This window comes from Populus euphratica, unplaced genomic scaffold (assembly GCF_000495115.2).
Source record: "Populus euphratica unplaced genomic scaffold, PopEup_1.0 scaffold176.1, whole genome shotgun sequence".
NCBI classification, from domain to species: Eukaryota; Viridiplantae; Streptophyta; class Magnoliopsida; order Malpighiales; family Salicaceae; genus Populus; species Populus euphratica.
Window position 1 is genome coordinate 101,538 of NW_011500058.1, and position 11,812 is coordinate 113,349.

The 11,812-nt window shown below is 31.8% G+C and overlaps 2 protein-coding genes and 1 pseudogene across 2 annotated transcripts in view; 2 read left to right on the forward strand and 1 right to left on the reverse strand.

Moving 5' to 3' along the window:
• Positions 1-404, forward strand: part of LOC105107974 (disease resistance protein RPM1-like) — a 3,592-nt gene extending 3,188 nt beyond the window's left edge. Inside the window, exons 2-3 of the mRNA XM_011002102.1 lie at positions 173-241; positions 337-404. Coding sequence (XP_011000404.1) covers positions 173-241; positions 337-404 — 137 coding nt within the window. The remainder of the gene's footprint in view (positions 1-172; positions 242-336) is intronic.
• Positions 405-3,466: 3,062 nt separating this feature from the next.
• On the forward strand, positions 3,467-4,022 carry LOC105107932 (non-specific lipid-transfer protein-like). Its single transcript, XM_011002029.1, has 2 exons — positions 3,467-3,806; positions 3,884-4,022. Exons 1-2 carry the CDS (start codon positions 3,502-3,504, stop codon positions 3,888-3,890), a joined length of 312 nt encoding a protein of 103 aa, XP_011000331.1. The 5' UTR covers positions 3,467-3,501; the 3' UTR covers positions 3,891-4,022.
• Positions 4,023-6,302: 2,280 nt separating this feature from the next.
• Positions 6,303-9,376, reverse strand: LOC105107931 (receptor-like protein kinase FERONIA; annotated as a pseudogene).
• Positions 9,377-11,812: the final 2,436 nt, after the last annotated feature.

An 11,812-nucleotide genomic window follows, 5' to 3' on the forward strand; every position in this document is an offset into this window, starting at 1 on the left:
TCGAGGAATTCTGCTTCCAAAGACGCAATAATCTTCGTGCTTTATAACTCTATCCCATGCGGCTGTTATTCTCAAGAGATAATGAATTTTCCTGCTTAGTACTATTGTTAATTACTGCTGTGCTGCTTTGGTTTGGCTGAAATTTCCTTTGTAATAATTGCTTATTGCCAAGCGGCTTGTATGGGATTGTTTGATGTACTTCTCCTCAATGCTATAGAGCTAGCTAGTGCTGCCGCTGTTGGTACGAGAAATAACCTGGCTAGGGATGCATTAATGTCAACAGACGAATGTCTATGTTCTTTTATTAATATTGGCTGATCCTCTATCTGGTTCCAGATGCTTTAATTAGCTTCTCCATTGATGAGTACCTGTTGGCTGTCACCCATCATATTTCTGCTCTCTGATTGAGCTCGTGTTTACATGTTTTGTCTGTAAACCTGTCATGTTGTGGCCATAAGTTGTTCCCTTTTTCTGCCGTGAAATGAAAGAAAGAAAGGACAGACACACGAAAAGAAGGAAGTGGGGGTTCGTGGAAATGGAAAGGGAAGAAAATAAAATGCATAGTTATTACCCTCAACACGGGTTCTAACTATGATAAGGCCTAGTTCAGGTCAAGCAAGTTATTCCTAGTTATTTTTTTATTAATTTATAATTGTTATTTTAAATGGAATAACATTAATTTAAAATAAATAATTTTTTGATAAAAAAAATCAATATTTTCCTTCTTTTTTTTTCAGCATGATACACGAGATTACTTTTCCTTTTTTATTCAACCGTAAAGTCCATCAGATAAGCTGATTAGAATATATAATAATGTACATGGGCGCCCATTTAGAAGATGGGGAATCAAAGACCCAGGCTTAATGGGTCATCCATCTGGATTTAATTTTTTTGGATCTTTCATCAAGATCCAAAGCTCTTGAATTTTAGATTTTTAAATATAATTATTAATATTTTTAAATATTATTATTTTTATTATAATTGAAAGTATTAATATTATAAATAGTATCATTTGTGTTATAAATATTATTATTTTTATTATAATTAATAATATTATAATAAAAATACTAGTATTTGTATTATTAATATTATTAATTTTATTATAATTAATATAATTAATAAATTTGAAAAATATTATTATTATTATTATTATTATTAAAAAAATATTATTTTTTGTATTATTACAGACTAAACCCAAACCCCCCAACTACCTTAATTCTATGGTTCGGACACGGAAACTTACCCCAACCTCATTGAGTTCGAAACCAATTCTAATGATTCCTACTTTAGGATCTAATTCTATTGGGTCATGCAGCATGACCCAATTCTATTGAATCCGGTGGTAGGACTTGCTTGTCCTGGTTTTGGCATTAAGACCCAAGCTTAATGGGTCATATGTTATGATGCAATTCTATTAGTATTTCCTCAAGACCCAAGGTTTCTGTATCTTAAGTTTTTAAATATAATTATTAGTATTTTAAATATTATTATTTTTATTATAATTGAAAGTATTACTATTACAAATAATATTATTTGTATTATAAATATTATTATTTTTATTATAATTCATAGTATTAATATTAAAAATATTATTATTTGTGTTATAAATATTATTTTTTATTATAATTAATATTATTAATAAAATAATTTATAGATTTCAAAAAAATATTATTATTAATATCGAAAAAAATATTTTTTTTGTATTATAAATTTTTATTATGTTTTTTATGAAAATAAAAGGGTGAGCCCGCTACGTAGCGTTGGCACCTAACTAGTTCTCTACTATTGTTAAAATGAGGATCATATTTGATATAAAAATATAAATATCAAAATAAAAAAATAATGATCATATTTGATATAAAAATAAAATGTCTAGTGATGAAATTCTAAGATAAATTAATTAAATAAAGAATTTAAGACCGAATACATCACAATTAAAAGAATGAGTACCAAATTTAGTATAAAAATCAAGTGTAAAGGAATGAATTTGAAAAAAAACTTTGATAAATTATTCAAGACTAAATATATTACAATTAAAAGAATAAAGATCAAATCTGATATAAAAATTAAATGCAAACGGATTAAATTAAAAAATAAATAAATTAACTTATTAAATGATTCAAGGTCAAATACATTCCAATAAAAATAAAAATCCAATTTGACGTAACAAACAAACAGATAGACTCCCTTGTTTTTTTTGTAATGGCCAGCACGGTTTTCTAGAATGAGAGGAGAGAAAAAGGGCAGAACAACAAAAGCAAAAACCCAGGTCGAAGCTACTTTATGTGTTGTCTCCGCATATACGTCTCACTACAACGATGGGAGTGGTGTGGCAAATCAAATCTTGCCTTAAAAGGTGGTGTTCAATGTCATTTGGGCACCACACGCACTATCCAAATGACATAGCACCCACTACATACATATACAACCCCCCTGAATTACCACTAATTCAAATTGAGATTTATAGCAAAACAATATAAAAAACATGAAAAAACCCTTGCAAATAGCCTTAGTTTTTGTTCAAAATCTAATGGTAATTTTGTATTTTTATTGTTAAAAAAAATATATGGAAAAGCCCATTAATACATGTATGTATTTTTTCCTCTCAAGGCATGGCCGTAACTTGACTGATTATTTTTTTTTTTAAGACAAAAGAACTTGAAGGGCATAGTAGTATTATATTGTAACAAAAAAAAAATGGATCATTTTATCCCCCATTATTTTTTCAATTGCAAATGTATCTCATGAAAAACAATCTCCAATTGCATGCTTACTTAGGTTTTTAGAAAGGATGAATTCATATTTATACTTTTCTAATTTACAATAATTTATTTCTTGATGAACCTTTTAGTTTTTTTTTATATATATAATAGTGGTTATTTGATTTCAGTATTTTTTTGCATTGATTTTGTATTAAAATTTTAATATATTTTTTTATTCTATTTGTTTAACCTTATTGTGTTCTTTCATACTTATTTATTGCTTATTAAATTTTATGTTTTTGTGTATGTTTTCTTTATGGTAATTTTATAATTTTATTATTAGTAATTTTCGTACATTTTTTGTTGTGGACATAATTTTTTAACAATTAATATATTTCTTTTTTTCTAAGGGCTTCGTTGACTTTAAATTTATTATTTCAATCTTCTACTTTGATTTGAATCCTTTTATGTTAAATTCTCGAGGAAAAATAAGAATCTTCTCATGTTTCAAATCTCGTTGAATAATTTGGATCAGGTGAGGGAAAAAAAGGAATGAGGGGTAAAGTTGTTTCTATTTTTATCATATTTTAAATCATAACTATTCAAATTATATCCAATAATTTAGAGTAAAATCAGCAGGGACCCCCCTCCATCTTCTCCTATATAAATGAGGCACAAGCCTTCACATTTTATAGCACACCAATAACCATTAGATAAGGTTAACAATAGTAGAGAACATCTGAAAAGAAAGGTGGTGAAAAAAATGGGCGGTGCTAAATGGGCTCTAGGGTTGCTGATCATGGTGTTGAATTTGGGAGCTGCAATTGTGAATGCCATATCATGTACAGATGCAATATCAACTTTGAGCCCTTGCGTTCCTTTCTTGATTGGTTTGCCACCCACGCCAAGTGATGCCTGTTGTGCAGCTGCACAGAAACTGGACAAGCTAGCTTCTACATCCCCTGCTCAACGCAAGAATCTTTGCAAATGTTTCGTGGAAGCTATAAAGATATTCCCTGTTAACCTTGAGAAAGTTCAGCGACTTCCCAAGCTTTGCAAACTCCATGTCACCCTTCCTAGCAACCCTAATGTCGACTGCAGCAAGTAATTTCACTTTCCGTGATACTATATTTAGTTTCTTGAAGGTTTCGATTTGTCTAATATATTCTTGTGATGTGCAGGTTTTGATTTAACAGTGAAGAACTTGTTTACGATGGTGATATCTATCGAGGAAAATAAAGTTGGAGGCTAAATTGTCAGCTTTTCTTTTCACACATGAATCTAATTCACGTAGGAATTAATATGTCACTTGTCTTCTGTTGATCCAGTAATTTATTTAGAAATTGTCAGCTTATTAAAGCTATTCTTATATTTGTTCGAGACAAATAAAAAAAAAGGTTGAAATTCCACAGCCATGGCCCAACTAACCTAATGGTACTAGTTAGTGTTACAAATCAACACATGCTGGGATTTTTAGGGGTCGGGCAGCTGCATTGATATCTAATAAGCCACAGGAGCAAATGGTTTTTAATTAAGATCTGGTGGTTTTCATTTTGGAATCATTTTTTTTTTTTTGAATGGAAAACAAGAATTTTATTAATCAATTGATTTATCGAACAAAAACATGACTAAATAGAAGAGAGAAAAAGATAGAGTAACGAAGGATAAGCCTGAGAATTTATAAAACAAAATATGAACTAGGAAAACTTAATTGGCTTCCCTTTTAACTCCCTAAAAGCAGAAAAATCAAGCAAACCATGCACCCAAATTAGCTTCTCTATCAACCTTGTGCTTGGCTAAATGATCAACTACATAGCTGGAGATATCAATAAAATCACCTTGTAACCACCATGAAATTATGATATTGCTTCCTCTTATCCAAGTAAATGCATTACATGAATTGGACTTCATAATCCAATCCTTATAAGTTGCATAACAACAATCAGTACTTAAAATAAGAGCTTTTTGACCGGTGAAAACCTCAGCTTTTCATTGAATTCCTGAATACTTGTGGAAAAAGAAAAAATACAAAGGAATTTCTCTTAATTGTCTCATTGGACACCCCCAACCCACAAGGGTTGGATTCAGGCTTGCCATACATATAAATATTCCACTTAAGCGAATTTACTACGCACTCTTTCCTTTTTTATCCATTTAAGAATACTATTTGGTGATCTTCGTATGTCTTTTATGGTATAGTAGAAACTCCACTCATAATATGTAACAACTCTATAGGATAATGAGTGATGTATATCATCCTAGTTTGCTTCCACATCATTGAAGATCAAATTGTTTTGAGCATTCCAAATGGACCAAACCATCAAATGTGTAGTTTTACTTATTAAATACTGAGGCCTTACTCTAGAAATAATCCGAGACTATGTTCCACTTAGAAACTAGTTCTAGAAAATATCAAGTCTTGTCTTAGAATTTGAAAAGGTAGGATTCTCTTGGTAGGTAGGTGGAAGACTTTTTATTTATTAAAATCAATATTATCTAATCTTCCCATCTATTATGTCTTTGTTCAAAATTCTATAATGGAGTTTTAAAAACAATTGTCTCCATACAAAGACCATTCTTATGGGTTGAAAAGTAGGCTACAATAATAAAAAAAAAAGTCCTAGTATGAAAGTGCAAAAGATTTTGGTACTATGGATTACTAAAATGATTTACTTAGTTCTTTTAATATATTTTATAATTATAATAACTAGGGAATTTCATGTGTTATGCAACAGAGAAGGTAACTTATTCGGAATTTAATCAAGATATGATGATCTAATTGATAGAATTCTGTGTTATTAAAACTAATTAAAATCGTAGGAGACGTTTTTATATTCCTATTTAATTTGCTTCTTTGGATTGCCTAAGTACCTTTTGGCCTCTCCTAGTTGATGAAATTATCTCTTTAAATTTTTCAGAAGAAAAAAAAGTTTTGATTTTTATAAAGGGTCTAGTGGTTCACATTGTTTCTGGATTTTTATTGGTGTCGTCGTTGTTGAAAGAGATGTCTAAAATTAATTTGTCTGCTGGTACGTATCACCATATAAACTTCCACAACACCAGACAATTCTAGCCATCAATTCACACATGGAAAATGGGGTACTTAGCCCTGATTTTCCATTGATATAACTCCCTGTTTTTCTCCATTTTACACATACCTCGACAAAGTCAATGTAGTCATGAAGTTGATTGTGGGGAGACTGACATGCAATTTACTGGACAGATCATAGCGAAACGACTCTTGGAGTAGTAGACCAGCGAGCATTATATGGTCATTGGTGGCCATAAATTTTACGCGCATGGAAGACTAGCAAACTCAAGACTCTCTTCTTTTCCATCTAAATGAATCCATAGTCAGCAACACTTCTCTTTTGAAAAATGGTAGCTAGCTGGTTAGATCGCCATTTTTCACTCATTGTAGCAGCCATGACAACTATATATTTATGAGGACCGATACACTTGTGCATTGTCGAATATTGTTGCTCTACCATTATTTTATTTTCACTTTTTTCTCACAAAAGAACATCGAGTTCCCTTTTTGATCAATTTAATGCTACGCACTGATCATCAATACCGGTTCTTGCCTTCAAAATTTACAGATGACAGAACATGATCCTTTGGGGGGATTTATATATTTTCAACCAACCTGCTAGGTATATCATATATACAAGATGAGGATTTTAATACTGGAATTGCATATCTGGAAAATGTTACCATAGATTGGTCTTGGATGTTGGAAAAACTAAATCCAAGCTCTGATACCAATGGTTAAAGACACTACACACACCAAGTATTTGAACCTCTCAAGCTTTGTTAATTGATATTCAATACAAGACCTTTTTATTTATAGGAAAATTATAGAAACTCTCCTAATCCAACAGCAAGGATTCTAAGTGCTACTTTACTAAGGATTCTAAATCATTTTATATCGGGGACACTAATTCCTAACTTACATGGTTTGAATGGACTTGGAAATGGACATGAAAATGTCAACGTCCAGTCGGAGCCATAATCTCAGAAAACTCCACTCCTGGGGTTGGATCTGAAATATCAAAGCCACTGCAGCGTTGACCGTCAATCATTATGGACAAATCATCATTCTTCCTCCGATTGACCTCTTTTCGAACAATGCCGGCCTCTTGTTGGCCGGCATCTTCCTGCTGCTTCATTGCAAGCGACAAATTCCACAATACATCACCCATTGAAGGCCTTTCATTCCCTCTATCCGCCAAACATTTCCTTGCTATATCTGTGAAAGTCTTGAAACAGTCAGGAGCTATCTTACCTCTTAGATATGGATCGGTTATCTGATCAAGGTTCCCCATTTGACAGCAATGCAATGCCCACTCAGCTAAACTCACTTTTTCATGCTCTTCCTCTTCAATTTCTCCGATAGGGATCACAGCAGGCCTGGCGCATAGAACCTCAAACAACACCACCCCGAATGAGTACACATCAGATTTTTCAGTTAGTTTTTGACGTCGATAATACTCTGGATCCAGATAGCCGAAACTACCTTTAACAATTGTTGAAACATGTGTCTTAGACTCTGTCATGTTGTTTGGACCAAGTTTTGATGATAACCCAAAATCTGAAACCTTTGGCACCCATTTTTCATCCAACAAGATGTTAGTGCTGTTGATGTCACGGTGAATGATAGTATGTTTTGCACCTGTGTGAAGGTATTGCAGCCCTCGTGCGGCACCAATACAAATCCTAAACCTCTGTTTCCATTGAAGAGGGGGTTTCTGTGTCTTGTAGAGATGATCATGCAGTGTGCCTTGAGCCATATACTCATAAACGAGTATCATTTCTTTTTCCTCCATGTAATATCTGACCAAAGATACTAGGTGGCTGTGCCTGAGCCTTGAGAGCATGGAGATTTCAGTTTGGAACTCTTTCAAACCTTGGTGTGAACTTGGATTGGCGCGCTTTATAGCAATGCTCGATATGCCACCATCAATTGATCCCTTGTAGACTGTCCCAAACCCACTGTTTCCAATGAGTAAGTTATCTGCAAAATTATTGGTTGCTGATTTTGTCTCAGCAATTGTAAAAATTCGGCAGTGGCCTGATGATTGATCTTGTTTAAAGGATTCACGCTGCTCCTTTGAAAGAGAGGAAAAAAATAAACAAAAGAAGCCTAGCGCGCAATCCTATTGCCGTAAGAGCGGCCGAAAGACCAGTCAATACCCGGTAAATAATCACCACATCATTGCCTACAGAAAACTTTGGATGCGGGTCAACCATGAGCCCAAATGGTTGAATACCCGCAAGATTGTTGGAAATGTCAGACAACTTGAAAATTTCCAGCCCGTTCAAAATGGGACTGCCATATTCTGCAGATGATTCATTATTACTTCCTATTGCAACAGATAGATACTCTATGCCTTCACCATACCTTGAAAAGTTCACTATGTAGTCTCTGTAGATGGGAATTCCAGTCCCATGGCTCCAATGAAAACAACTACGTGATCCTCAGCAGTTTGATTGTTGATATAAATGCTGAAAGCTCGTTGGGCCGTCTTGCTTAATTGTTCTCGAAATCTCGCAGAAATGGAGCCAAACAAGGTAATAGAAACCATGATCAACTGGGCACAACCATGTAGCTCGGTATTTGCTTTCAGTTGTGTCTAGAATTGTCCTGGCAGAGGTGTAAACTTGGAGTGAAGCAGCATATGTTGGCACCAGTAAAGTCGAGTTGACTTCAACTTCTGATTCAAAAATACTTGTTTTTCCATCATTACTCGTGAAATAATCATCATCCCTGGTCCAGCGACGAAACATGCAAGTATCTTCTAGATCAGAGTTCACATGTCCTCCTATGTTCATCCTGTACATCATCTCGAGGGCTGTAGAATTCCCCATCAAATAATGAGAAGGCTATCCTACAAGTGAAAATGGAGCATCTTCTTGTATGTAAAGCTTTGATGGCATTGAGACTATCTCAATCCTGTTGATAAAAGCATACGCACCGAAAACCTTAGATGAAGGGGTGAAAGTTACATTTAATATCTGTCCATCCACATTGACACAGAATTCCCCGATAGCATAATCGCTATTTGGGGAATAGTTAGAATAGGATGACTCTGAAGTAGTTATTAGAGTATACGGACCAACTTTGATGGAGAACAAGGCCTTAGATATGTTTAACCCTGAATATGAGACTAGTTTGAAGTAAAGTCGAATGAACTTGGGGCCATCAGAGACACTAAATGGCCAGGTGACCTGCTTGCGTAAGATGCAAGCAGAAATTCTCGGTTTTTCGCTGCTGCTAGGATATACGGCGCATACTCTTGAAACTGATGAGAAATCAATTTCATATCTTTTATAATTACGGAATCCAGCATCAAGTGGTGAAACTGATGGAGAACAATCCACTACAAAGCTTTCGGGGGGCATGTAATATGATGGCTTATCAGCAGAGGAGGGGACTGTGCAACAGGCAATGAAGAAGAAAGGAAGAAACATGATTGTAGCAAGCAATGAGTTTCCATTTGGGCTTTCGGTCTTCATTGACACAATATGGAACTCTAGACAATGAACAATGGCTACTGGATGATAGGGCGGGAGAGAGAGAGAGAGAGAGAGAGATTTGTAGTTTGTTCTAGCTGTATGTATTATTCATCTTAATTTGTCGCCTAGCCTGTCTTCTTTGTTCAATCTGACGTGCCATCCTACGTTTCCGTGATCCATACTATGGTTACTTCAATGCAAATTTCCATGTCGCTATTGTTGTGATTTTTTGAAAACATAAATAGGAAAAGATAATAATGTCCTTGAAGGCTTAGAAGCATGTATCAATGAATAATGGTTACTTTGGTAATTGAATAAAGCTTGATAACTATAAATAGTATAAAGAAGAAGGGAAAATCTGATATGAGAGAGAGAGAACCGGCGGTAGGAGAGAAGGTACTTTATCATAAAGAGAGGAATAAAGAAAAAAAAGAAAGAAAGAGAGAAAAAATAGAGGATAAAGAAGAGATTTAGAGAAAATAAATTTAAATTATAAAATTTATATTTTGATGTGTATAATTGTGTTATAATCTAAATAGAGGAGTTTTAACATTTAAAAACCAGCAAAAAAAAAATGGAGAAAGAAGAAGAAGAGAAAAGAATTAAAGGACAAGCGAGAACATTTAAGTTATACTAAAATAATAATATGATAATTATCACAGAACTAAAGTTATATATATATATATATCATAAGAAATAACTAAAATAATAATATGATAATTATCACAAAACTAAAGTTATATATATATATATATCATAAGAAATAAAACATATCTAATGAGAATTTAAAATTTTAAAAATAACAGATAAAATGATATGAATCCTAATATTTTATTTATTATAAAATTAATTATATTTTTAATTTTTTAACCTAAAATTATGATACCAAATTTGTCATGGCCCGATTTTTAGATTTATGACCAGTACATAAAAAAAATTTCTTCTAAAATTTTACACTTATATGAACCCATATTAGATTTATGACCAGTACATAAAAAAAAATTTCTTCTAAAATTTTATACTTATATGAATCCATATTTATATATAAATTTATTTTTTAAATAACTCAATTAAAATTTAACGCAACACTAATAATAAAATTAACTTCATAATATAATTTTATTGTCTTAAATATAATTTTTTGTAATTATAAAACTTAAACTAAATATTAAAAAAAAATGTTAATTACAACTAGAAAAGCAGGTTTAAAATATCAGCTTGTTATTTGGTAGATAGATCTCCATCAGCAACAATCAATTATAAAACTCCAGAAGAGGTATGGTCCAGAGAGTATTTTGTTGTTCTAGTTATGCTGATATGGAAGATGGTAAGTTTAAGATAATGGCAGGGAACTGCATATTTCTAAGGCATACAGATGGGGTGAAAGGATACATTGCACTGATGAAAAATCACCCAAGAACATTATTAGAGGGACATGACTTCTAATGAGTCTGCGATGCTTAAAGATATCGATGTTGTTAAAGATCATGGTGTCTGTAAGAACATGAAGCTTTAAAAAAACATGAAATTGATGTCCTGGTTCAGCAAGAAGATGAAGAGGCGCAGCGTTTCTAGGAAAGGAAATCGCCATTACAGGATTGCTTGCTCACCTGGGACAGAAAACAGAGGAACATCAAATAACATCATAAATATGGCTACGCAGATATGGCGGAGAACAACGTGGATTAAGCACCAATCTCTCTATTTATAATACCTTATTAGAAATATTTATTTTTATTCTAAGAATATCCTTAGAATTTTCATACCAAAATCTAATTTGCTGAATCAAAATATCAACTAAACACTATTTCTTTATATGGTGATAAATATATATAAAATTAAATAAAATAAATTATAGAATTTACGAGTTAAGAATATAAAGTTTCGTTATAAGTCAAAACCTTAAAATATTAAGAATCATAATTATGAATAAACAACTAAAATATTCAATCTTTATTCATTCGAATCTTTATTTACAAATAAAAAACTATTACAAATCTTTATATAGAAAAAAAAAGTAAAAATAGGCAAAAAAAAAAAGAAGGAAAATTATTCTTTAAAAAACAAAATATAGAATAGAAAAATAAAAATAGCAAAAAACATAAATTAACTTAAAAAATAGATTTTTTGACTAAAAAACTTCATGCATAAAAAACACAGCTTTAAAAGATGAATTACAAAGGAAGAAAATTGGATTATTAAAAAATATTACAAATCTTTATATAGAAAAAAAAAAGTAAAAATCACAATAATATTGAATAGGCAAAAAAAAAATATTACAAATCTTTATATAGAAAAAAAAAGTAAAAATAGGCAAAAAAAAAAAGAAGGAAAATTATTCTTTAAAAAACAAAATATAGAATAGAAAAATAAAAATAGCAAAAAACATAAATTAACTTAAAAAATAGATTTTTTGACTAAAAAACTTCATGCATAAAAAACACAGCTTTAAAAGATGAATTACAAAGGAAGAAAATTGGATTATTGAAAAAAAAAAGGTCATTGTTAAAACCCACAATGTATTTACTCACAACACGCACACACAGTGAATTCAACTGTGGAAACCCATTCTCCTTTAATTTTAAAAACCGTAT